This window comes from Phragmites australis, chromosome 2 (genome assembly GCF_958298935.1).
Source record: "Phragmites australis chromosome 2, lpPhrAust1.1, whole genome shotgun sequence".
Taxonomy (NCBI): Eukaryota; Viridiplantae; Streptophyta; class Magnoliopsida; order Poales; family Poaceae; genus Phragmites; species Phragmites australis.
The window spans coordinates 25,543,800-25,570,156 of NC_084922.1; the positions used below are offsets into that span (position 1 = coordinate 25,543,800).

Consider the following 26,357-nt stretch of genomic DNA (forward strand, 5'->3'; position numbering starts at 1 on the left):
TCATGCTCTGTCACCTTCACTTGATGATAAAACCTTTGAAGACTGGTGGTGCAAGGCTAGGGCTGCGGTTTTCGGGCAGGTGCAAAAGGGCTTTAATTCTCTGGTCATTATGGGTGCCTGGACCATTTGGAATCATCGGAATAGATGTGTTTTCGATGGAATTGTACCTAGCATGGCTGCAGCTCTGCAGCTAGCCGAGGAAGAGGCTAAGCTCTGGGAGACAGCTGGGGCTCGAGGGCTTTCCCTCCTTGGCTGCCTAGCCCCTAGTGATTAGGGAGTTTTGTGGTCGTGTTATTGTGTTTCTCAGGCACGGATGTAATTTAGAGTCGTGGGTGTGAGTGTGTATGGATTCTCTACCCTTTCTTCTTCTTTAATATAATGATACGCAATTCTCCTGCGTATTCGAGAAAAAAAAATTTAGGCAGTTTTTACTATTTCCTCCAGTAATTGACCAGCAAGCATTATTTCAGCCCTGATTGAGCCTTGATGTCCAATCTATCTCAAACAGAAAAGGTTACCATCAAAGGCTTCAAACTATGTTTCTCTACAACTTCTGAATTCTTACTACTGCTTCTGTTCTTTTTTATTGGATGATTTAGGATTGTGCACACTTACAAAGGAAAAGGAAAAGATAGCCCTATGCTCTTATTAAAATTATGTCCCTTGCTACCACATTAAACTTGTTTCTCTGCTCAACCACCTATTTGGACTGATGAACAAATAGGTTGAGTCTTATTAATGGTAGCATACATTATAGGCACTTCAGGAAATTGTAGGTCTCGTTTTGAAATCCTAACATCAAGTATAAAAGAACACTTTTCGTTTTTCAACTCCTAAAACATCAAAAACAAAGGAACCGAGTATGAGGAAATACTCCTTTCCCTAAAACATCGTATTTTTTACTGTGGGGAAATGCTAGCCTTTCTCAACAACACAAAGTAAACACATATCTGCCATTGAAAGTGCCATGATTAGTGCGAAGTCAACCTAATTTGCCAATCAATCCTTAATTTAGTGTTAATGCATTTGCCTTCTCTCTGCATAGCTTTTTCTGTTTAATGCTAGTAAATTGGAGAATAGTAATACGATTAACACAAGTACTTTGGCCCCTAAAGGGGGCTGGTATGACTGATAACAAAGTGAACAATTGCTAGAGCAAGAATTGCAAAAATAAAATAAAATATGCAAATAAGGATCACTACAACAGTATAAGCTTCAAGCTAACCGTGCAATCTGTGCTTCCACTGATGAAAAAGCCAGCATCTTCACGATCACCAACAAGATCCCAGACCTCATTTTTTGTTACGCAATGAAGGGCAGTAATAGCACCTGTATGTCCTCTAAGGGTCCTCATATTTGTTTGAGTTTTCTTTGGTGAAGCAGAAATGTCAGTTTTGCCTGTGGTAGCAACCGCACTTGCATCACCTGAAATTATACAGCGATACTGTATATATTAGAGATGTGCAAATATGGAGAAAGTCTGCATTAATGTGTACCCTAAGATAACCTCTATTGTATTTAGGTTCTCAAACGGGGAAAGATGATAGTAGCTGAAACTTACTAGCTCGGTTGAAAGAACTGGCTCTTAAGCTTTTGTCTCTGCTGAACATACTATGGACCCAACTTCGGCCCAACCCAGATGCTTCAGCAGGTTGTTGGCTTTCATCAGATACATCAAACGCACGAGGTGAAGCCATGCCATATGATTGCAGTAGTTGGCTTTTCCCTGTTGTGACCCCCCAATAGCCAATGCGGAGTTGTTGCAGATGTGTGAGCAATGCTCTAAGTTTGATCTGAGGAAAGTTCAATAAAATTGTAAGAACATAGGTATCTAAAGTAGCCAGTTCGCTAGCGAACGTTGCAGTTTGACTTACAAGCTGCTTATAACCCAAGTTATTTCTCTCAGCTATTTTCTCAATCATATTCCAAGAATCAATGTCAGGTAAGCCCAATCCAGCCTTCATAATTGGCAATATATAAGAAGTTAGGAGCAGTCAAATTCATTTATTTCCAAACCATCATTAGAAGTAAGCAGTCAAGTACCATGTGAGTTGCCATAACAATGAGTTGTGCAGTAACTAAAGTTACATAATTTTCTGACCTGGGAAACAGAAGAAGCAAACCATAAGATCAAGCTATTTGCTCGTTGCAGGTTGCGACTATACTGAAACTTTTCTTCGTAGAAAAAAAATAGCAGACTATTGCTGTTATTAAAATGTTTGCTGTGATTCTGTTAAACCAACTTAATCCAAGATTCAGAATTGTTGTACATGATTTACATGGTTTTCAGCTTGGAAGGTACTTGAAAGATAAACATATGAAATTTTACAGTCTCCTTGTGCACAAAACTTGTCTCTTATCATTGATATTTTAAGGTTGCATCAAATATCTAACTTTATATTATATTGTGCATAAAATTCTACATGCATACTGAATATGCTTCTTTGAATACCCATGCATAGTGTCGAGGCAGACAACACAGAACAAATAAAATTTCAACTTACTTGTTGGAACAATTTTCCATCAAGTATTCAAAGTAGCCATCCCAGAAGCTGCAAGAGAAGCACAATCACATATTATAAATGGACACTCAAAATAATAACACAAAAATAAACCGAACTAAACAAGAGAAGGGTCAGTGAGTCACAATAAACTTCTAAAATAGTGCAATCATATGGAAAAATCAAATCATATACAATCAAAAGACAACAGATCAAAAGAGTAAAAGCTGGTACATTTTGAGCATGCTCCTGGGACAGTGATCTGTACAAACAAATTAAGTGCTAGTGCTTCTGGCGATAGGCATATTTATTTGAATTTTTATTCTTTTTTATTAGAACAGTAGGGTAGAGCCCTATTAAAAACTCTATTAATATATTTATTTGAATTTCATGCAGCTTCTTTTTATTATGTTCTGTTTTCAGAATAGCATTCTTTAACTTAAAGAGAAAATTAAACCTGCAGTCCCTCAATCATCACATGCTATGTATCTAGTGTTAAGCCTCAAACTTCTATTCGAATCATACATAGACTCGAGTTCTTTCAGTTTACCATTGTAGTTCCTGAAGCAGTAGCACAACTTCTTGTTAACAAAGCTAGATAACATGACAAAATAATGTGTCTTCAAGTCCATGTGGCAAGACTTGTGGAAAATGGCATGGAAACGGAGTGCAAAGGCCAGGTCATTGCTTCTCTGGGCACAACAAAAGGTATGACCAGGGTTTTCAAATCCAGAACTACACCTAAAAAGACTACCAGTATCAGGGTGGTTCCAGATTGTCATGAGTATCCAGCAAAAACTCAATTTTGTTTTTGCTAGATTTTTTAATTTGAACTTTTTTCCAAGATTTTTATGTTAGGGGCATACCAAATAAGCGACAATAGACACATTCTGCCTAAAACAGGGACCACAGACCAGGGGGGATCTAGGGCGTAAACTGGCCAAAATTTGGAAGTACCGTTCAAGAAACTGGCAGCTACTCAACGGTTATGCTTTGCAGTGCCATTACATAGGTAAAGTCAACGCAACAAGCAATATACCAATTATAGGATTTTTTATGCCTTGTAACGGGAATTTGACCACCAGTTATTTCAATGTCCTCTGACAGTTCCAAAAGAGGAATTTTTATAGATTAATTTTCATATATAGCTTCAAGGTAAATGTCAAGTTCAACATTATTGGAGCAAAGATCCTATCAATGCATTTTATTACTTGATTTGCATGAACTTGGATATTAAGCTCAACTTTGAAACAAACTTGACCAAATTATCTCACACTAAGTATAACATACCGAAGCTCAAGCGTCTACACAAGTAAATCAGCACATTACCGAATCTTATTGAATACATTCACCTTTGGGATTATTGGAAGGTGTCATGTTACAGCAAGGGGTACAAGATCAACATTATTGGAAATTGTCAAAGTCAGGCGCCTACACAAGTAAATTAGCTTATAATGCTCTCTTCGTCGGGTCCATTAAGTTCGCCCCTTGAAAACGCATTTGGAAGACTTGGGCGCCTCTATGGTGCAAGTTTTTCTTATGGCTCGTAATTGTCAATAGGTACTGGACAGCAGATAGGCTTGCAAAGCAAGGTCTGCCACACCCGGCCTTGTGTCCTCTTTGCGATCAAGCTGATGAAACCATTCAGCACATTCTGATCTCCTGCGTTTTTGCAAGAGAGGTATGGTTCACAATCCTTAAGTTTGGGCTGCTGGAAATTGCTCCATAGCTGGACATGGTTTTTTTCTCCACTTGGTGGTACCGTGCAAGCCAGAGGGTCAATTCAGAAAAGGCCTTAATTCACTCATAACTTTAGTGGCTTGGGAGTTGTGGATCCCTGCCGGGGCTCGAGACCTTCAGTATTTGCTGGTTGGGTAGTTTTCAGGGGTCATCAGTTCATTTAGTTGGTTGTTTTCTTCTGTATTTGTCATGGCACATATGTTTTTTCCTCGTGTGGGTGTGGGTTGAGTGGTGTTTTTGTACTGTGCTCTTTGTATTTTGTTTCTATTTTCTTCTTCTTTAATGAAATAACACACAACTCTCCTGCGCGTTTGAGAAAAAAAAACATACCGAAGCTCCTCCCATACTGACAACAATAATAGATGACGCTGAACGTAGTCTTGAACATTGTTTGGATCTTTCCTGTACATTTCAGCAGAAACTTCAAGAGCATCTCTAATGGTTGCCATGTCATTGCGGGAGTTTGCACGAGTTATAGCCGTCTTAAGCTGCATGCAGAGGAAACAATGAATTTGTTTCAAAATCAATACAACTCGGAAGAATACAAGATAACCATATTGCTAGCTCTGAAAGTATCCAAAACATGTGAGTTTCATAGGCCCGTAAAAAATAGACGCTTATTAGTGCATTGAAAGTAGCAGAACAGATATGGCAAAGAAAATCAGATCAGGGAAGATAAAGCATCGGAATCAAATGCTCTGTACTGAGCAGCAACTGTAAGAGACTAGAATAAGGTTTTCTAAAGGTGGTATCCAACTACCCTTAAACCACCACACACGTAATATCTTACATGAAGTTAGAACAGATAAAAGTTGGTCTACCAGTAACCTCACCACCTAGCACACAGGCAACAGTTTACATTGTATGAGTACCACCAGCTGGTTTGCCAGCTTACTTATGTAGCAGCCATCACAATGGCACTACATCCCACCAGCCGGTATACGACATGCCAATGACTGGGACATATATCACCGACTGTGAGAGATAACTAGTACTCCTACATTGCAGAGTGTGCAAATTGGGAATAAGAAACCAGACTCACCAGCTCTTTTACAGCAATAAACTGCTCATCGGTCAAGCGGCATTGCCAACCCTACAACGTAGTAAAGTAAGATATAAAGTGGATAAGAAAGTGGCAATGTATAGATTCACAAACTGTAAGATCCTAAGATCCAGATTACCGAATGAATGTGCTCTCTGATGCATTCAACGAAGCCACTCCCCCCGATGCCTTCTGCATCAGACTCGATCAAAGCTGCAAAAGGAAATAAAAATTTCAAGGAGAATATGAAAGGCACAGAAAAAATAAAAATTGAAACTTCAATATACCAATAATGGTGCCATATTCAAATGATGAGAGGGGATCCTCGGTTGCCCCAAGTCTCAGAAGACGAAGCCAGAGTCCCTGGAGATAAAATGCATACTTTTAGTAGTGACATTCTTACAATGTGCATAGATATTCAGCAAGCATTTGCATTTTGTACGCATCAACTGATTACACAATAATGGTACTTTATCTCTGCCCTAGGAAGGGACAATCAGAACAGCAGTTTCTATTTAACAGAGGACTTTGTGGCAGACCACAAAAACAGTTGGGCAAAAAAATGAAACAAAAATGTTTACTTTAAGTCACAGGCTATTATCCTTTAATTAATCTATCGCAGTGTTAAAATGATAAAAGAATCTTAAATCCAAATGAAAAGCTCAAAACAATTAACTCAAAAGTCAAACCTTTTAGAATCTATAAAGAATCTAGTTTTATCAACTCTCCCCTATACATAATTAATAAATCCTAAAAATTACCTGAAATGTGGTAATAATTGCTTGATTACTTCACACTTTTGATTTAAATGTTACAACTTCAATTCTAGCTTAGATATGCTACTCAATTCCTGTTTGTTAGTTTCAGAATATTTTAGTTGTTACTAAATTTAATATTTAATAAGATCATTTTTTAAAGAAAAGTAAGATAGTGACATTCAGCATATTCAGGCATAGTTTCCATAATCCGCAACAGCCTTTGGGGTAATTGAGGTGAGTCCGGTAATTACCTGGAGCTTTACTTTTATATCCAGAACCATCCTTTCTCTCTCCGCCTATTGACCGAAACAAAAATATATATGTAAAAATTTTACTGTAATGCATGGAGAGGAACAATGGTAGAAATTATTTCACATAACAGGATGACTTACCGCCCTCTCTCTTGGACTCAGACTTTCTGCCTTTGGACCTCCATTTATTCCGACAGAAGGAGAACTAAAAATGGATGTCATTTGACATTGTAATTATAGAAATTGGGAAAAAAAAACAGCAAAGAAACTTTACAGGCATACCATCTTACCTTGATACTTTCTTACTAGCCCCACCCCCACTAGCTAATGCCAGAATAGACCTACGTTTTTCTTCTTGCTCTTCTGTTCTTACATTTGCTGGAAACCTTTTATAGCAGTGTCTACTGCCTGGTTCTGCAGACACATATATGGCTCATTATATTTCCAAAAACACCAGAATTGCAGCACTATATCAGTCCTCAATCTCCAGGCATTACAAGTCAAACATGGACCTCAACATGGAGCAAATTAAAAAATAAGATAGTTATACATTATTCTTTTAGTTAATAAACAAATTTAGTCCCTTCCATGAGTCTCCCTGGAGGATGATGTATTAGATCCTACAAATTATTTCATGCATGATAATCTGCCTAGTTCGTGAGTCCTTTCCTCAGGTGAGATGACGCTAGCATTAGGCCAGTTGACAAGGAACATGCAGCTCAGAGTACATGTAAATGTTGCTTAAGGTCAAACAGTCCCAAGAGTAGGTAAAATGATGCTTAATGCACATATATAATGTATTATGGCTATATTTTCTGGATGAATATTGTTATTTTTAAGTAGTGTACTCTCGATGCTAATATAGAGCTTGAACTGTTAGAACACGGAGAATCAAGTTTGAAAATAAAAACGAAAAGAACAGGTGTGTCAAGAAAAGGAAAAAACAATAAATACCTGAACCTTCAGTCTCAGAATCAGCTATTGTCAAGATCTCAAGATCAGAAACTTGAGAAGGAAAGATGGTTAGAGGGTTTTGTGCTCTCCCGGTTGCATCCTGCAACTTATCAAGAAGATTGTTGGTATTTTCTTCTGCATTGTTGCATCTCTCCAGATAATCCAAGAACCCCTGAGTTTCTAAAAACTGCATAATCTGCCAAACAAACATGATATTTTAGTACTCCCTCCAGTCCTATTTTCTTGTCATTTTATCTTCACGCATATAGAAAAAGGAATGGGTTAATATCTTGTTTTTTTATATTGTTTGCCCCTTACTAATTATATGATATATCTCTAACGCCACTAACAATAAGTGATCAATGTGGGTGCTTGGTGGAAAATGTTGCCTCAAAAACCTAAAAGTGCACCTATTTGAAAACCAAAATTACTTGGCTAAAACAATAACTATTTTGGACGAGAGGTAGTAGTTTGCCAAGAAAATGGCCAAACTGGACATACAAGAACAACGCTAAAAATATCTCCTACGTGTGCAACATATGGTTGGGATACTCTTAATTAGTTATGTGCAAGCTGAAGCTCTTGGAAAGAAAACAGTAAAAATGAAGCATGATAAACAACAAAAGTAGTTTCTAAATTAGGTCACAGTATGAAACAGGTTGGCCAGTGGCTGAGGCAATTGAAACAGGTAGACACTGTCTATCACTTAGATAGGCTATTGTGGGTAACAAAAGGAACTAAGATATCATCTGCAAAAATCATTATTCAAATTTGAGTTCTATAGTCCTATCAGCAGGGTCAACGAGTGTAAGAGTAATTTGTTAGAGTTATGCAGCTCATCGTATTCCATTATACAAGCATGGTTATATGCAAAGAAACCCTTGTACAAAGGGAAAAATCCAAAAGGTACATATACATCTACCCCCCCCCCCCCCTCAAACTCATGGTGGGTCAACTACACTGAGTTTGGAGAGGAAATAACTCTTGAACCCTTGTTTGTGCCTTTGTAAAGAAGTCAGCTAACTGGAGCTCGAAAGGCATATACTGAAGAGCGACAACCTGATCGTGCACCTGCGATCTCATGTAGGAAGCATCAACACCGATATGCTTGGTGAGCTCATGCTTCACTAGGTCTCGAGCTACAGTGATCGCACCAGCGCTGCCAGACGAAAGAGGAGTGTAACCGACACACCAAAACCCGCAAGGAGCCACCGGAGCCAGGTGATCTCAGATGTCAACGTCGCCATAGCCTGCAACTCAGCACTTGAACAATAAACTGTTGTCTGCTTCTTGGTCTTCCAGGCAATTAGGGAGGATTCAAGGAAAACACAATAGGCAGAGAGAGTGCAACGATGAGAGTGATCACTAGCCCAGGTCGCATCAAAATACGCCTGGAGCTGGAGGGAACTAGAGCGAGGAAGGAAAAGGTGACAAGAAATGGTGCCACGAAGATATCGCAGAACACGAAGGAGGTGTGTGTAGTGGAGCTAAGAGGGAGTAGATACAAACTGGCTGAGGATGTGAATAGAGTGAGAAATGTCCGGATGAGTGATCCCAAAGTAGACAAGACTCCCAAAAAGATGACAATAACGAGTGGGGTCGACGAGAGGCTGACCATCAGTGGAGCGGAGATGAACACCAAGCTCCATGGGTGTATTAACCGTGCGATGATCGGTGAGAGCGGCTCGAGCAAGAAACTCCTAAATATACTTCTCTTGGGAGAAATAGATGCCGTCAGGCGTGGCAGAGAACTCAATCCCAAGGAAGTACAGAAGAGGGCCCAAGTCAAACATCAAGAACTTGTCACTAGGCCGCTTCTTCACAAAGTCAATGAACTGAGAATCATCACTGGTGATAATTATGTCATCAACATAGAGAAAAAGAAGAAGTGTGCGACCACGAGAGGAAGTGTGAACAAAGAGAGCACAGTCATGGTCATTGGGCTAAAAGCCAAGAGTCAGTGACAACCAAAGAAAAACGCTCAAACCAAGTCTGAGGAGCCTGCTTGAGGCCGTAAAGAGAGCGATGCAAATGTCACAACATGCCATCAGGGACAAAGTACCCTGAAGGCGGATGGATGTAGACTTCCTCACGCAACTCGCCATTAAGAAAGACATTCTTGACATCTAGTTGAGACATAGACCACTGGCAAACAGAGGCAACAGCCAGAAGATTTTGAACAGTGATCATGTGAGCAACTGAAGCAAAAGTCTCATCATAGTCACGACTGTACTCCTGCTGAAAGCCACGAGCCACAAGACAAGCCTTGAGCGCTTAAGAGAGCCATCAAAGCGAGTCTTGACCTTGTAGACCCACTTGTAGATGATATGAGTGATATGGGCTAGCAGAGGAACAAGATCCCAAGTGCCAGTACGCTCCAAAGCATCAATCTCCTAAGCCATAGCATGCTGCCACTCTTGGTGGACAGTTGCCTCTCGATAGGTTGTGGGCTCGATAAGAGCAGCAGCTGTGAAGCCAAGACGCTCAGGTGATCGAATAGTACGACGATCATGGGGATCATACTGAGGTGGAGACTCCGAAGCAGATCCTAGAAGAGACGAAGAGGAGTCACGTGAAGGAAGATGGAGTAATCGAGAGTGTAGTAGCGAGTGATCTCACGAGGAGGAAGCTTTGGAGGTGGGGAAACAACTAGAGGTGGAGCGGAAAGGCGGTGGTGAGCAGATGGTGGTGGTTGTGGAGCTAGGACGACAGCTGACTATGTGGAACGAGAAGGTAGTGGAATAGGAGAGGATGGCAGCAGAAAATACGGATCAGAAAGAGTAAGGAAAGATATAGTCAACTGTGGTGGATGAAGTACTGGTGGAAGAGCGAGGATAGTAAGAACATGATTCATCAAATGTGACATCTTGAGAATTCTTCATCCGACAAGCAATAGGGTCATAGCAGCAATAACCCTTGTGCTCCAAATTGTATCCAAGAAAAACTCACTCAACGGACTGAGCAGTCACCTTAGTGTGCTCACAAGGAGGAAGAAGAACATAGCATAGACACCCAAAGCACTGAAGGTGACCGTATCCAGGAGGCTTCCTAAAGAGGCGCTCACAGGGAGTACACCCATGAAGAATAGAGGATGACTGCATGTTAATGAGGAAGACAATCATAGAGACAGCCTCAGCCCAGAAGTGAGGTGAAAGATTAGAGGAGATTAGAAGAGCACAAGCAGTCTCAAGAATGTGACGATGCTTACGCTCAGCGGCACCATTCTGAGTATGGGCACCAAAGCAGGAAAACTGAGTAAGAGTTCCCTAGTCAACTAGATAGTGACGATGTGCATCTGAAATGTACTCACCAACAGAGTCGGCACGAAAAGCTCGTATGGAAGAGTCAAACCGAGCGCAAATCATAGTGACAAACTGCTGGTAAATGGAAAAGAACTGACCACGAGAAGATATAAGGAAAATCCAAGTAGATCTCGAATAATCATCTATAAAGATTACATAATAGGAGTGACCACCTTTCGAAACAAAGGGAGCACGCCCCCATACATTAGAGTGGACAAGATCAAAAGATCGCTGAGACATAGAATCACAAAAAGAATAAGGAAGCTGCAACTGTTTACCAAGTTGCAACCCGTACAATAAAGAACATCATCACTAGAGACAGAACCTAAGACACCATTACCCACCAAAGTGGAAAGCCTAGAACCAGATAGATGGCCTAGACGATGATGCCACTGTGCAAAAGTGGTGGTGACGGAAGCAACTGACACGGAGGCAGGAGAACTGGATGACTGGCTACCTGAAGTGGCTAAAGGAAGGCGTAGCCAATCAAGCTCCCAGAGACGTTGAGTCATGACGCCTAGGACCAGTCCCCACTAGACGTCCAGTACGAAGATCTTGAACACAACAAGAGTCAACCTCAAGAATGATACGACATCCATGATCATTAATCTTATCGACGGACAAAAGGTACATTGTGAGTTTAGGAATATGGGAGATAGTAGGGACATAAAAGGAGGAAATATAGAAAGCTCCTCGTCCTACAAAGTGCCTCGTCCTGCAACCGGAAGGGAGGTGTCATCTACTGTCTGAACTATGTGTGAACTAGGAGACGACACAGAAGATAGATGAATCAAATCTTAAGTCATATGGAAGGAGACACCGGAATCAAGGAACCATGCGAATGATATACCTGGGTAGGAAGGAGTGGAACCAGAAGGTTGAGCAGTAGTCCCGAGTGCTAAAGTAGAAGCTGCAGTGGTGAGGTGGCAGAACAACGCAAGGAGCTCCTGCTCCGCGGCAGACACAGAACGAGAGCCGACTGACTAGAACCACCTCCTGGGTTCTGAGAGAACCGTCCACTATGTCATGTCTTCTTCTTCTGTGCTTTTTCACGTTGCTTCGTGAAACACACCTAAGCAGTATCCTGGCTTGTCACAGTAGTCGTAGACAACACCAGAAGGAGACCCGGCCACCACCAGGGAGGGTTGTGGAGTCGAAGGAAGCGGAGGCACCTGGGGAGGTGTGAGAGCCGAAGAAGGGACTCGAGCAGCTAGGACAGAGGTGGACTGCTGAGTCAGGCTCACACCCCCTGCTCGAAGACGTGTCTCCTCAGCCTGCAGCTCAGGCATCGCCTCGTCAATCAATGGGCAGGACGGCGTGTCAGCAGTTGCGATTTGACAGTCTCAAACTTAGGGCAAAGCCAGGAGAGGAACTCGTGAAGACGAAGAGTCGCCATCTGACTCCGATGGTGGTCACAGCACCTGCAGGTGCCAGCAGTACAGAACTCTGCCCCCAAGCTATCCAGACGCTGCCAAACTACTGACATCTGACGGTGGAACTCCTCCGCAGTGGAGTCTAGTTGTGAAAGCAACTGAGTCTCCATCACGATAGCAATGTACAACGCCTCGTTGCGAATCTTGTAGCTGTGGCAGAGGTGAGCCCACATCAGCTGCGTAGTGTTGAGTCCCTTGAGGGACATCGAGAAATCGACCTCCATGCTCGCAAACAAGATGGCCTTGGCACAGACCTCCTCACGCAACTAGGTCGCGTAGACATCAAGATTTGGCTAATAAGTCTCCATCTCAGCCTCGAAAGCATCAATCAGAGAAGCCTTCGCATCATCAGCAGCAGCATCTGGCGGGTAAGTGGGTGGAGTCGGAAGAGCGGGACAAGGACATGCCCACTCGTCGGTGAGGTAGCCCCACAACTACTGACCATCCATGTGAAACGCGAACTCCCCCTAGTTGATGCCATTGAAAAACACCGAGCACAACGGAACAGGAATGATACCCTTCCTCCCGGAGGACGCCATGAAGATTTTTTTTCTCTCTCTTCCCTGGTTCTTGCCCCTTCCAACCTCTCTTGGTTAGCACAGAGAGAGCAACAGGGAGGGGAGGTGGCACGACGGCCGGCGTGAGGAGGGGCGGCCGGCGGCACGCCGGCTGGAACAGTGGCATAATAGCACGACACAGCAGCATGCAGCGAGGGCGGCGGCGCGGCGCGACATGGCAAGGAGGCGACAGCAAGGAGGGAAGGGCGACGTTGCAGGCGACTTGGATGGGGAAGGCGGGTGACGAGGGCGCCCGGTGGAGCACAGGCGTGACAGATCGTGGCCTAGCGGGGCGGATCTAGATGATGGCGCTGGCGGGTAGAAGAAGGGCGACAGAACAGCGACGGTCTTCATGGGCGTTAGCTTCGCGGCGCCCTTGGCCAACTTGGGCCCGAACTTGGCGGTCTCCGGTCCCTAGCGCTTGGTCCCGACGGTGGCGGTCTTCGCGTTAGCCAGATCTCAAGCGGGAGAGAAAAGAAGGGGAAAAGGGAGATGGAGCTGCTGGTGGCTCATCGTGACGTGCTAGAAGCACACTGGCTGCAACGACAGTGGGGTGGGGATCGATAGTCCTGAGCTCTGTTACCATGTTAGGGTTATGCAGCTCATCATATTCCATTGCCCTCAAGGGCAGTTATACAAGCATGGTTATATGCAAAGAAACCCCTATATAAAGGGAAAAATATAAAAGGTATATATACATCTAACACAATTATCGATCATCAAAGCATTTTATGATTAATGTATAGATGAAATTTAAGTAATTCAAAATTTCATAAGGAAACAGGTTGCAGCCTATTGCAGATATATCTGTGTCTGATAGCAGAATCATCAAAATTGTAGAACTGAGAAGGAACCAAACTCCAAGGTCAATCATGGTCAGATTAGTGTCAGGACTTAGGAAATCCTTACTTCCACAAATTAATAATCTATAATACAGCTTGCACAACATTGCCATGTTCAGGAAATGCAGTGTACGGCACACTGAGTAAACAGCCAGTAGCTTGAATCTGATATTTATTTATCTTTTGAGGCCAATTTGTGGTACATTCACACTTACAGGAATTACACTGGAACACAGCCTTAGATAACTTGTACATGGTCATAATCTAAGACTTAAACATTAGCTAAAAGCAGGAGGTTTGAAGTCCTTTCTTTTGGTCCCTCATCTTCGGGAAGAGGTCCATTCTATGGCCTAAATTTTATGGGGGCATTTTATTTTGGTCCTGAATTTCAGAGATAGTGCGACAAAACTGCGCATTCCTTCAAGTTGAAAGACCAAAATAGTACTTCATTCTTATTTGATACTCCTTCTGTTTCAAAATATAGACATACAGTTTTAGACATCTTGTTTCAATATGTAAGGCGTGAACGCAGTTTTAATGATGTTTTCTCTCTTTCACCCCTATTAATATTCCATCTCTGTTTTTTTAGATGATTAATCGTCCATCTCTCTTCAACATTAATGGTTAAACACCCACATAAAGCATTATCTTTTCCACAAGGTATTAACACCATGGGCATTATGGTCATTTCCTTCTAACAGTCTCTTAGTTTCATACTCTCTTAATCCCTGTGCCCAATCAAATAAGCCTTATAAAAAAAGAGGGAGTTTTTTAGACTTGTGCACATTTATTAAGGAAAAAAAACACAAGATGACATATGTCCCTACAAAATTTGTGTCCCTTGCTTCCTCATTATATCTGTTTGTCTCCTAAGTAGCTCCCTCTTTAATACTAGTGACCAGAGAACATAGAGTTTGAGTTTGGTAAAATATAGCATATACTAAAAAAAACTCGACCCATAGGGGAAGACAACCCATGGCATTACTTTTAAAAGTCGAGACAACGCACCAAAGGCTAGCCACCCAGGGGCATCACTGAAAGCGACTTCACGACCGTCCAGGCCACTAAAAGCGACTCACAGCGAGGAGCCTTTTTTTTATGAGAACCAGGGTTCGAGCCTTGATTGGTAGCACCACAATTGAGTGACTTGCCACCGTGCTATCAGCACATTCTCAATATAGCATATACTACACGAGGTATAACTACCTCATTTAGCATATACTAAACGAGGTAGTTGCACTTTAGGAACATGTAGTTAGGTCTCTTCTTGAAATCCTATAACATCAATAAGAAAGAACACTTTTCCACTTCTCGAACATTAAATAAAATGGAGTACCATGTAAAGAAAATCTCAAAATCAGTTGAGGAACCAAAACAAACTTTCCCAGGTTCACCATTTCTTTCAATTCTTTCCTTAAATATATAAAAGGATGTACATCACAAATTATAGAAACATAAAGACACCAAAATGAAACAAAAAAAGAATAAGAGTAGACATAAGTTGTAAGCATACCATCGACATGGACTCAACAGGTTGATTAGTTGCTCGAGAACGCTTTTTAAGAAACGCTTGAGAATTGAAACCAGTTTGTGAAGCATTATCCTGACAAAAAAAACTCCCTAATTAGAACTAAGAACATTGTACATAGCTGTTGGGAAACTTATCAGACATTATGGCTTACAATGAAGTTACGGTATCCACTCAGAATTTGTGCAAAGAATCTCAAAAATATCAACCTGCATAAAAACAGAACATCAACTAACAAAATTCTTTACGTAAAACCCCGTGGAGAAGAATATAGTCCAAAAAATCAAGTTTGTACATGAATAGTACGTCGAAACAACATGGTCTTTTGTGTCAATCACAGAGATAGCATACTCCCCTGTTTCTCAATATTTGTACAAGCAAGCCATGCACAAAGATCAAGGAAGTACCAATTCTAAGAAACAGTTAATGAGAATTGACCACGTATGCTCCAATTGCATGACGAGCTGGAACAACTTGACCTCTTTCACAGCATCAAAGGGTAGAGAGTAATATTACAACTACACTTCAATTTCCTCAATGGACCAACATTTTGAAACAACGGTTTCTAAGAAATGGATAAGTATTGTGAAGCGGAGGGAGCACATCACAAAGAATTATAAGGTCCCTATCTGATTCATGTGGATGTATTTTCTTTATATTTCGATTTCCAATAGTTTTAACGTGCTCTATGATTCTGAAGATGTGCCACTTGTGACAAAACAGTCTGTATCCACTGATTCTGATAACATGTGACACACACACAAGATGGAAATAGGGGTGTAATCGGATCGGATAGAGACGGATATGGCTCATCCTTTATCCTCATATTTTTTTTTGGAGTCGGAGTCGGACACGGATAGTATCGGATAATTATTTCTTCATCCTGTATCCTATCCTACATTATTTTCTCGGAGTCGGAGTGGATAGTGCCGCAAGCTTTTGGTTAGTCGGATAGATGAAAAAATTTCACTTCATTTGCATCCCCACACAACACATTAGACAGTATAAAGGTGCAATCAAAATGAACACGGAGAGTGATCGGTGAGATGTGAAAACAAAAGCATTCAATATTATCTGTCTACGGATGTGTGACAAACTACCTATATATTATCATGTTTTTAAGTAAAATCACAATATGTTTTCTCGTAACACCTAACATTTGGATAGATACCAGTCATCATGTATCCTATCTTATTTTTTTCACAGATAATGTCGAATGGTGTCAGATAGCTATTGTTGCATCCTATATTTGCTTTGTAAGCCTTCGGTCGGGCTTCGGTCGGGCATGCAGGTGGGAAACATTCGTCCTATTTTCACCCCTAGATGGAAATAGTCCAAAGATCTAACTTAAGTACATATGCTGGTACAGGAGCTAGAATTTAACTACAACTTATTCATAATATCTATTCCTATCTAAGGTACCGTCTAGGCAAACCTTCAGTAGATTGTTAGCGTAGGTATTAGGCCTATCCTCAGTAGGTGCTTGCAGCAACATCGTACTGATTCAAAATTGTGCAGAGCTGCAGGTTAAACATGGAAAGAAGAACCAAATTACCTAAGTTGGAAATCATGCTCCTGCCCCCATGATTTAGTGCCAGTCCTTAAAGAATGGTCACCCATACCGCCAAGATTGATTTTCATATAATCAATACCCATGACATTGGGTTGTAGTAATTTTAATATCTCACCACGCAAGAAACTATGTTCAGTTTCTGGTATTGGAGGAATTTCTTCCGACGTTGTTATCCGGTTGTATTCAAGATCCACCACCACTACCTGCAATCATATGCATCACCATAACAATGCTGAAATGTATTAATGTGATACAATTGAGAAAACATGACAGATAGTAGGAAATGGATTGTATGCATTGGTTGGAGAACAAACAAGAAAAAGACGTTGGGGAATATTGCAACATCATGGTCAGCGAATGTATCAAGGATATGCAACACAATAATCTTATATTTGTAAGCATGTACATACAGAATAAAAAACAATCGTGTCTCTTCTTAAGATTACTTTAAATCGATACTCCTAAACATGTTTTTGTTACAAATAGGAATATTATTTTCATGGAAATTATCAACCCATCTAGAAGAAAACCTAGCGCCCTCAAGCTCCAAACTAGTACGCTTACATATTCTAGAAATATGTTGGATGTTAAAACAAATATCTTCACTCTAGAAGATTCTTAAGGTGCATTACAGATGCCCGTCTTTTATGTTGCAAATCAAATAGAATCATGATGTGCCATTCAAACATCAGTTGTGAAAGGAAAATCATTCAATCTAAAACGAATTTAGGTGACCGAAACTATTTTAGAAAAGCCTGTTTGGCACCAAATAAATGAGAAACAATGTATCACTCCAAGAGAACAAAGGCAAGACCAATAGTTTGGCTAATGGAAACCTCATTTAAGTATACAACTTACACCATCCATTGTCACCATAGATGTGTCAACACCTGAATGAAGTCCCATCATGTAGGGTGTCGGAGCATCAATGTAGTCAACCCCACTAGAGAATATTATTGGAATATATACATGCTGCAGCACATGAAAGAAGTTGATAAATTTGCTGCATGATCAGGAACATAACATCATCAGGAATTTTTGGGAATAATCATGAATGAACTCCTCAATTATAGCAATTGTTTTCCAAAGCATTTTTCAAGCCCACAGAAAAACTTGGAGTACAAACCACACACTCGAGTGAAACCTACCTGCCACCTAATTGGGTATATTAAATGGCAAATGGCTTCTGAAACTAGTGTCAATAGTGTATACCTGCATTATAAATCAAAGAGAAGTCCATCAACCAAACAATAATTTCATCATTAACGATGTTGAATGTGTCGAACTATTTCATATCAAGATAATGTTTTCAATGTAACAATTCCTTCACTTATGAAGCAAATGGCAATGCAGAGATAAGGGTGAACTGGTAGGAGGAAAATAATTTGATCAATAGTTGCCAATTGAAACTCAACAAACTTGTTTGATCGCAGCAATATCCTTCTTTCAAGCAGGACAGCAGTAAAGAGCAGTATTAGTTTATCAACATCAAGGCACTGCACCAATGGCTGGAAGGATATCTGCAGGCACAGTAAGCTTGATATAACCAGCCGGATGTGACCGAAATAATGTATCTAATTTAAAGGAGGAATGATACTGGAAACAAGGTTGAATAGCGTAAGAACAAAATGGAAACCAGGTGTCCTACATCAGCATGAGGAAGCCATTCTTTTGGAGGAGCCTCAGTGGAAAGAATACAATTCTCAATGGCAAATAGGACACAATTCTTTCCTGGTGTCGGTAACGGAACATTTGACACCATGTGAGATATTATGTCCCACAAAGGCTTGCTGAGATCAGATAACATAAAAATTAGACTGTAAGGTAGTTAAACAAGCGTGTATAAGATAACGAAGTTTACCTACACCCTGCAGGAGAAAAACAAAGAACAAATATTTCCTCAAGGGCATCACGAAGGACTTGAAAACTAGGAGAATGGGACACAAGGCAGATGCATTTATCAGCAAAATAATTCGACGGGATTGAGTAAGCTTCAATAATATCTTCACAAATTGGATCCCGGAATGCAATACAACTGACATAAATTTTTGAACCATCTCCCTCTACAAGAAGTGAAAATTAAGTTAAAAAAACGATCTGTAATTCTGTATACAGTACGCGATAGCAATTTTGACTATAAAGCTTGAACAACATGCTCAGAAGTTTGCAAAATATCAGTTTCCAATAGGAGAAATGAATCCGAATGGCCGTTGCACATACCCGTCAGAACTATAGGATAACTACGTGGATAGGTTGAGACATCATCCGCGTCCAGCCCCAAAGAGTATATTCTTACTCCCGCTGGTAAAACACACTGCAGTTATCACCAGTCAATGTTACAGAGATTCAGATTCACAAATCACACAAAAGGATCCGTCTTACAAATTAAACAGAGATAAGGTATCGTTGTTGTCATTTAACGGGACGAAAGTATTATAACACAGAAGAATACACATTCCTTTTGCTTTCAACTGGTACCGCTTTAATTTTGCGTCCTGCCAAATATTTTAAATCTTTCAACATTGGTCAGATATATATAATTGACAAAAATGGTTGCATAGAAAAAAAACACACTCTCCCCTTATCATCTTTTATCATCGTGTTCCTTTGAGCTGTTGACAAAATACTACTTACATCATGATTTTGTTAAGGGTAAAAGTGTCTTTTCCCTTTTCTAAGGTTTGTATCCCTTTGTACTATAAATCTTGCCCTTTGGGGCTGGTAATAGACAAGCTACACATTCGTAACATGGTAACATAGCTCTTGGTTGATCTTCGATCCCTACTGTAGCTTGGAAAATTGCTTCCGCTCGCTTCCCCTGGGAGGAGCAATTTCCACTCCCCGGGGCAGCCTCCTCATAGCTGTAGTTTAGCTCTAGTTCGTGTCCCAGCAGCAGCAAACCGGTCACTCTCAGCTGTCTCCTTCAAGCAGCAACAGCAGGAGCCTCTTCCCGTTCAGATCGGTGTCGTCTGGTCTCCTTGCGAGCAGATCTGGTCGCCTGCTGGCCAGATCGGCTTAGTTCTCTCTGGCTAGCCTCCTTTTTGACCGGATTCGAGCGGGGGAAGGGGAGCGGCTTCACCCGACGCTCCCCCGGTTCTGCTAGGGCCTTCTCCCTGCAAGCCACCACGGGAGCGAGGTGATCAGCTGTCGCCACTGTTGTCCGCGCCGGTCTCTTCATGCATCCCCTCGTGCTACCACCGACCGAACCGTCACCACGCTCTGCGTCGAGCACAGCGCCGCCGCCTTGTCGCCGATCTCCACCCGTACCATCGTAGGGGGCGCCTCCTCTTCAATGGCGGCCTCGCCGAGGACGCATTGGCTTGCTGCCGCTGGCTTCCAGCTACGGCGCACCCGCCCTCTAGGGGAAACTCCCAGATCTGGCGACGCTCGCTCCTCCGAAGATCTGCGTCGTCTCAGCTCCGACAGTCTCTCTGCCATGTGGACCGCGCCAGCGCCTCGCGCAGCGCCGCCGCCCCGTCGCCGATCATCCGCACCACCGCGGGCAGCGCCTCAGGCGGGGGCCTCCTCTTCAGGCATTGGCCAGCTGCCGCTGGCTTCCGGCGACAGCGCACCCGCCCTCCGAGGGAAACGGCTAGATTTGGCGACGCTCACTCCTCCGAAGATCTGCGCCGCCTCAGCTTCTGCAGCCTCTCCGCCATGTGGTTCGCACCGGCACTATCATGGCTGAAGGTGATATGCCCCAAAGGTAATCATAAAGATGATTATATCACACGTTTATGTTAATGTACTTTTGAATAATATATTATTTCAAGAATGACTACCTTTTACATTGATTGGCAAGTATGTGACTTGTTCATGAAACTCTTTGTTTATATCATAATGTTATTCTCAGTCGATCTCTGGTCGCATATTATTGTGATGATACATAAAACCAGCACATGTATTGATTGATGATTACGTTTCATGGATCATAGATATAGAGATACCAAATCAATAATGTGGATATGTATGTTAGAGAACATGATGTTGGATAGACCCACCTTGAGATACTGATGGGATTGTTATTTATGATATGCCATCAGTTGTTATCTCAAATGGTGTACCTGCAGGATCCCTAGACCTGAGATCGTCATTGATTCCCAGAATATGTAGTGAAATATTTTGAGGCTGCCAAACACTATTCCGTAACTAGGTAATCATAAAGGTAGTTTTCGGGCTTGTCATGAAACATGTCGTGGGGTGTGAGAGATCAAGATGGAATTTGCCCCTCCTTGATAACGGGAGAGATATCTCTAGGCCCCTCGAGGTAGTTGGATCGAGAAAATGCATGGTCATGCCAATATAATTAAAGAGTTAGTCATAATGAATCCACTACTTGATCGAGTGAATGATCGAGCTATCACAAGGGTAGCACGTATTTCGCCTTGAGCTTGACTGGTATCGTGAGGCGAAGGGATCGGTGCATGTATATATCAAGGTTCAGCTGATATGATCTTTTGTGTATACTCGGGAGTCAACATGTCTTGTTAGGGACCGCTATTGATTTCGGTTTGCAAAGGGTTTCCGAGTCGTAGCCGTTTGTACATGACCCTAACGGGTCACACACTTAATAGGTTGGAACAAAACATGTGAATTGGAATCATATATAGGTTTTGATTGGATTGTGATCCATAAGAAGTTGAGTCCTAAAGGGCTTCCAACATGGGAGCTCATTGACGAGCTCTATATAAGGAGAGGCTTGGGTAGGGCGCGCAAAGGTTAAACCACTCTGAAACCTTAGCCGCAACTTTCTACACGATCTCCCAAAACTCTAACCACGTGTGCGGTGCTAGCACATCGGCGCTCGGCGTTTCTGCCCAGTACGTGTAGATACCGTAGAGGCGCTGTTACTATTGCGGCGCTGATCTTCTCGGCGAGTTGATTGCGACGTGTTCAGGACTGGTCGTCGGCCGTGACGAACTGGTCGACGTACCTGCTCGTCTGATCACGGAGCACAACGCAACCACTCGGATCTGGTCGGACAGCATGACACGACCACTCAAAACTGGTCGAGGACGCGATAGACCTGATCGGGAGCTGATCGAGGAACTAGTCGAGGAGCACGACCACCTGCTTGGAGTTGGTCGGGGAGCATGACCACCTGCGCGAAGTTGGTCGTAGATCTGATCGAGAAGCTGATCGAGGAGTTTGCCACGGAGGACGTTGGATTGGTATACTCCAACTCTTCTTCATTGCACTGCGCGTCGAGCTATAACGATTTATGATCTCCTACTAGCATAGTTTTATAGGTGAATGCGGTAGAAATTTTTTGTTTTAGGCTAGTGTAGCCTGCCCGTTACCCAACAATGCCATGCTGCTCCGCCCAACACCTTCCCAAGCCGGTTGCGGCCGTCGTCGCCTCTGAGGTACTCCGGCGGCCTAGATCTCGGCTGTGATCACCGAGCTCCCCTTCCGGGCCGAGCTCGCGCTTCCCCCGCGCGGTCGTCCGTCGCGCCCGCTCCCTGCAGGCACTCGGCTCCTCGGGCCTTCCTCTTGGCCAAATCTGAAAGGGGGAGGGGAGGAGAAAGGAGCTCCATCACTACGTCGCCAACGGCCTTCCTCTTGGCTGCCGCCTTCATATCTCTCCCACGGTGGGCGGGCATGGCTGCGCCATCAGCTTTTTGCCTCCATCCATATCAGTTCTCTGTCCTGCAACGCGTGGTGGGCTGGTCCAGATGCTTCATTGGTGCTGGCCATGGCCCTTTTGTTGGTTGTTTTGGCCTTCATCCTTGCTGTTGGGCTTCTTCCAGTTTGGTCTGCTTGGCCTACTTACAATTCAGTCTGATGTGTGGAAGATGGTTTGCTGCTTGCTGCCTTTTGTCGCTGCTGGTAGCCTACTGCCTGCTAGTACCCAAATCTAGTTAGAGTTCCACTACGTCTATCCAATTCTGCTGCACTCAATCATTGAGTTCGTTCGTTCCGTGCGAGTCCACAAATCATTATTAGTCAGCCGATTGCTACTTTTCCTTTTACAGTTGGCTGTCCTTTTGGCCAATCGCTTTTCGTCGTTGTTGATGCGACCAAGCCTTCTTGGTCCTCCCTTGGCCTTTGTCTACTACTTGTAGCTTCCGGTGCGCGGATTTGCGAGACCTTGACCCGTCCGTGTGGCATAGACCAATGGGATTTGAGTGGCCAAGGTTCGTCCGCTTGACCATGCTACTCTCTGTCGCCTCTGTCGCGGATCTTGACTGAAGGCATGTTCTTCATCATAACTATATCCTCGTGCTTCTCTTCGCACCTCCTCGGCATGACTCAACATCTCTTCGTGTCATCTTCGTCACCCTTCGTCATGTTGCTCTTGTCCTTCTCTCTCTTCTCATGGCGGCAACATGACTCCAGGTTGAAGAAGATGACACACCACGACGACAAATAGAGTCGGGTTTGGATGTATCTTTTGTTAGTGTTGTATTGTGTCCTACTAGTGCTTAGTGTCATATCCTCTTCAAATGTAACGCTATTGCATACGCCTTGCATTTGAGAGGGTGTTAAGGGTAAAAGTGTCTTTTCCCTTTTCTAGGGTTTGTATCCCTTTGTACTATAAATCTTGCCCTTTGGGGCTGGTAATAGACAAGCTACACATTCGTAACAAATTTCACTTGAGGTTGCAAGCTAATTTTGGGGGAAATAATATGTGCTGGCACAAGAGTTGTGCATGTTCAAACAACATGCCCCTACATCCATTAGAAGATCAGAAGCACTGCACCAAAATTATAATAGTATTCTCCTATGTTCAATCATTCCAACACATACTGGATCCAAATTCCCTGCTTACACCATGGCACCACATGTACAGGAGCAGAGAGAATCCTTGGACAAGCCAGGGAACTTGCCAGAGGAAGGCTAGCGGTGACAAGGGACCCTCCCAAGCTATCTTAGTGTTTGCCCTAGCTAACAGGATTTCCTATCATGGCTTCAGCAAAGGAGAAGAACCTCTCTTCGGAAGTTAGGCTAACCTCTAATGGGCAGTTAGCACAGAGTAAAGCACATTGGCCTACAAGACCAGACAAAAAAAATCCCAAGATCAAAATCGACCCAGTGAAATCGAGTCGACAGAATCAACATAATAACTAGATGATTCAAACTCAATCGAATTCAATTGATCAAATCAACACAATAAGAAGGTGATGGAGCAAGCAAGCACGGGACAGGTCCAGGAGGCAGGCTAGTGAATAACTTGCAACAGCACCAATCTCTGGCAGGTCAGCAAGCAGGTAGCAACCAGTACGTGTAGCAAGCCGACAATGAACGACAAGGTCTAGATTTCTCCCCCAACTTCAGTAACTTCCCGCTCCGCCACTACGCTCGCTGCATAAGAGCAGCACGAATTCATCTCTAACTAGTGGCGGATCTTCAGGAGGGGAGGAGCTTGAGCCCCCTCCCCCCTACTATGCCGGCGCAGAGGGGAGCCCCCCCTCTTGGTCGGCGCCACGCCGGGAGATCGTTCGGCAGGCTCAGGGCGCCCCTGCGCAGTTGCAATGGAAGCTGGCAAGCTGGGAGCTTGAGCCTTGGACCGTTGAAGAGGCGAAGAAGAAGTTGTGGCTATGAGCTGGAGTGCTAAGCGATTTTGAGTCCATTCCACTGACTAATAGGCTAAAGCCTAAAGGGTAAAGGCCCAATCGCTTCTGGCCTGGTCGACTCGCTTCTAGTCTGGCCTTCTCCTGAATCAACCGATCCCTAATCGAGATTCGCTCGCACACCCGACATTGCCGGATCCCTAATTGTGCATGGGAATTCCGGCGGCGCGGGTGGGGAGGTCACTGGCGGGTGGCGACGTGTGGGTCCGTGGGGAGTTCGGGCTTCGGCGCTTGGTGTCAGCCTATCAGGTATCGATACTCGGCAGCTCTGATTAATAGCGCAGCGTCCTGCTTGGAGGTTGATTTGCTTGCTTGATTGGATGTGTGTATGAGTGTATCACTGCATGTGTGTATAGAAATTGACTTTCATGACCATTGGATGTATGGAAGTGTGTATCAGTGTATAGAAATTGGCTTGCTGCTTTATGCCTTGATTGGATGTCAATCCAATAGATAATAATTTGAAACTTATGCTTACAAAAGATAAATAAGTCACTGTTCTTATAGGCATTCCCAAAGTTTAAATGTATGGCAGTGTTATAAACTATGATGTATGTCTTAGTAACTCTAATTGTTCTGTTAGTATCTGAAAGACCTATCTAGCCAGCTAGTGTATAGAAATTGATTTTCATTTTCTTGTAGCTCTATTCACTTTTCTCTTCTAATATTTATCGTTATTTGAAACTAGAAAGAAATTCTTATATCGCTAGTTTACCATGTTTGTGTACAAATCTCTCCTCATGAAGATTGAAGAATATTGGGCTATTGTCACGATCAAAGAATAGTAGTGGTGTGCTCTTTTCTTGATGTGTTTTGCATTTTTTTACCCATTATATTTGTGTAAAATATTGCTTTGAAATTTGAACTAGACGAATGTTTGTGTAGCTTGTTGAGCCCAACCCCCTAAAATTTTATGCTGGATCCGCCACGGTCTCTAACGATGAGATATTTCGAAATCAACAGCACGCCACCCCAGCCAAATGCGACACTGCATGCACGTCTTACAATGACCACCCATTCGGCACATTCCACCGTGAATTCGATCGGCAGGCAACCGAAATAGAGATCGAGATTGGATCAAATTGACGCGGCGAGGGAGGAGGAGCGGGATCTGCGGACTCACTGTGGGGAGTTGCGGCGGCGGGGGAGGGTAGAGGGCGTGGTTGGACGGCGGGAACTGGTCGAGGAACGCGGGCATGTACATCTCCTCGGCATCGTGGTAGCCCTTGGCGCCGTCCAGGGTCCGGATCTCCGGCCCCAACCCGCACACCACGAAGTACTCGAAGATCCGCGACGGGGACCCCATCTCCGCCGCCGGAACCGGCGATCACCGGCCTCCCGGGAGGGATCCTCGGCACGGAGGTTGGTGTCTCCCTCTCTCTATGGTGTCGGCTCTATGGAGGCGGCGGTCAGACGGAGGAGGAGCCCGAGGTGGTGGTGGTGGTTGCGGGAGTGTCTATTTCTTTGACCCGTTGAGGATTTGGAGCCAATTACCTTCCTTTTTCTGTTTTGTTTGTGTTTGACCGTGCTTTGGCTGAAGAGGCACTATTCGTTGACTATATACCTCACTACAAATCTAGTTACAAGAGTAATAGAGGCCTTGGATTTCAATGAAAAAGGCAGCAATCAATTTGACATTGTTATATCTCTGATGGTGGACACTAATTTTTTTTCTTCTTTTAAGGCCACAAGGAATAACTGAACCCTGGATTTGAAATTGTGGATGTCAATGAGGCTTCTTGTTGGGGACAAATTGTAACAGCCCAATTTCAGAGTAAAGCAGAAAATTTATTTTCACATAAAAGAAAACAAATTAATACAATATATACAAAAGGGTTCTAATTTGTTTGCAAATGGTTGATATATAATTGTGTGAATTGCTTGAGTATATTGTTGGGTTTATAGTGTATACTTGTCACACCCCAAAAATCGTACTCTGGTTATCGAGCACACATATGCATCATGACATCAAGTTTCATGTATTTGGCTTTTGTTCTAAGTGTTCAAAACGTTTGAAAATGTTACATCGTTAAGCAACTCGATGTTTCTACCATATACCTATGAGTGGAGAATTATTTTGAAGTAGTTTAAATAGCTCAAAACCATTTAGGAATTAAGAGAAAATAATTGGTAGAAAAGGGGAAAATGAGGGAGAACTTTTTGCACGTGAGCCTAGGCCACAGTTTAACCGCCAGGGCTCAGAAACCCCACTTTAAAACTCAATCGAGCACCTCTCTTCTCTCTCACTCATTCATTTTCTTCCCCACCCATGAGAGAGAACAAGGAGAGCTCCCTCACCATT

General features: G+C 43.1%; 1 protein-coding gene across 2 annotated transcripts in view; it reads right to left on the reverse strand.

Moving 5' to 3' along the window:
* Positions 1–25,547, reverse strand: part of LOC133905145 (DENN domain and WD repeat-containing protein SCD1-like) — a 37,449-nt gene extending 11,902 nt beyond the window's left edge. The window contains exons 1-23 of one of the 2 annotated variants that reach the window (XM_062346867.1): positions 25,179–25,547; positions 18,702–18,795; positions 18,343–18,544; positions 18,130–18,271; positions 17,901–18,001; positions 17,630–17,693; positions 17,340–17,453; positions 16,464–16,684; positions 15,063–15,117; positions 14,894–14,983; positions 7,247–7,442; positions 6,583–6,706; positions 6,434–6,497; positions 6,293–6,337; positions 5,571–5,646; positions 5,423–5,496; positions 5,284–5,334; positions 4,572–4,729; positions 2,505–2,552; positions 2,044–2,101; positions 1,875–1,958; positions 1,562–1,793; positions 1,226–1,425 (exon numbers count right to left, since the gene is read on the reverse strand). In XM_062346867.1, coding sequence (XP_062202851.1) covers positions 1,226–1,425; positions 1,562–1,793; positions 1,875–1,958; positions 2,044–2,101; positions 2,505–2,552; positions 4,572–4,729; positions 5,284–5,334; positions 5,423–5,496; positions 5,571–5,646; positions 6,293–6,337; positions 6,434–6,497; positions 6,583–6,706; positions 7,247–7,442; positions 14,894–14,983; positions 15,063–15,117; positions 16,464–16,684; positions 17,340–17,453; positions 17,630–17,693; positions 17,901–18,001; positions 18,130–18,271; positions 18,343–18,544; positions 18,702–18,795; positions 25,179–25,361 — 2,676 coding nt within the window. In that variant the 5' untranslated portion in view covers positions 25,362–25,547. Of the gene's footprint in view, positions 1–1,225; positions 1,426–1,561; positions 1,794–1,874; positions 1,959–2,043; positions 2,102–2,504; positions 2,553–4,571; positions 4,730–5,283; positions 5,335–5,422; positions 5,497–5,570; positions 5,647–6,292; positions 6,338–6,433; positions 6,498–6,582; positions 6,707–7,246; positions 7,443–14,893; positions 14,984–15,062; positions 15,118–16,463; positions 16,685–17,339; positions 17,454–17,629; positions 17,694–17,900; positions 18,002–18,129; positions 18,272–18,342; positions 18,545–18,701; positions 18,796–25,178 lie in introns of those variants that run through there. The other variant, XM_062346875.1, reaches the window with a different exon arrangement.
* Positions 25,548–26,357: the final 810 nt, after the last annotated feature.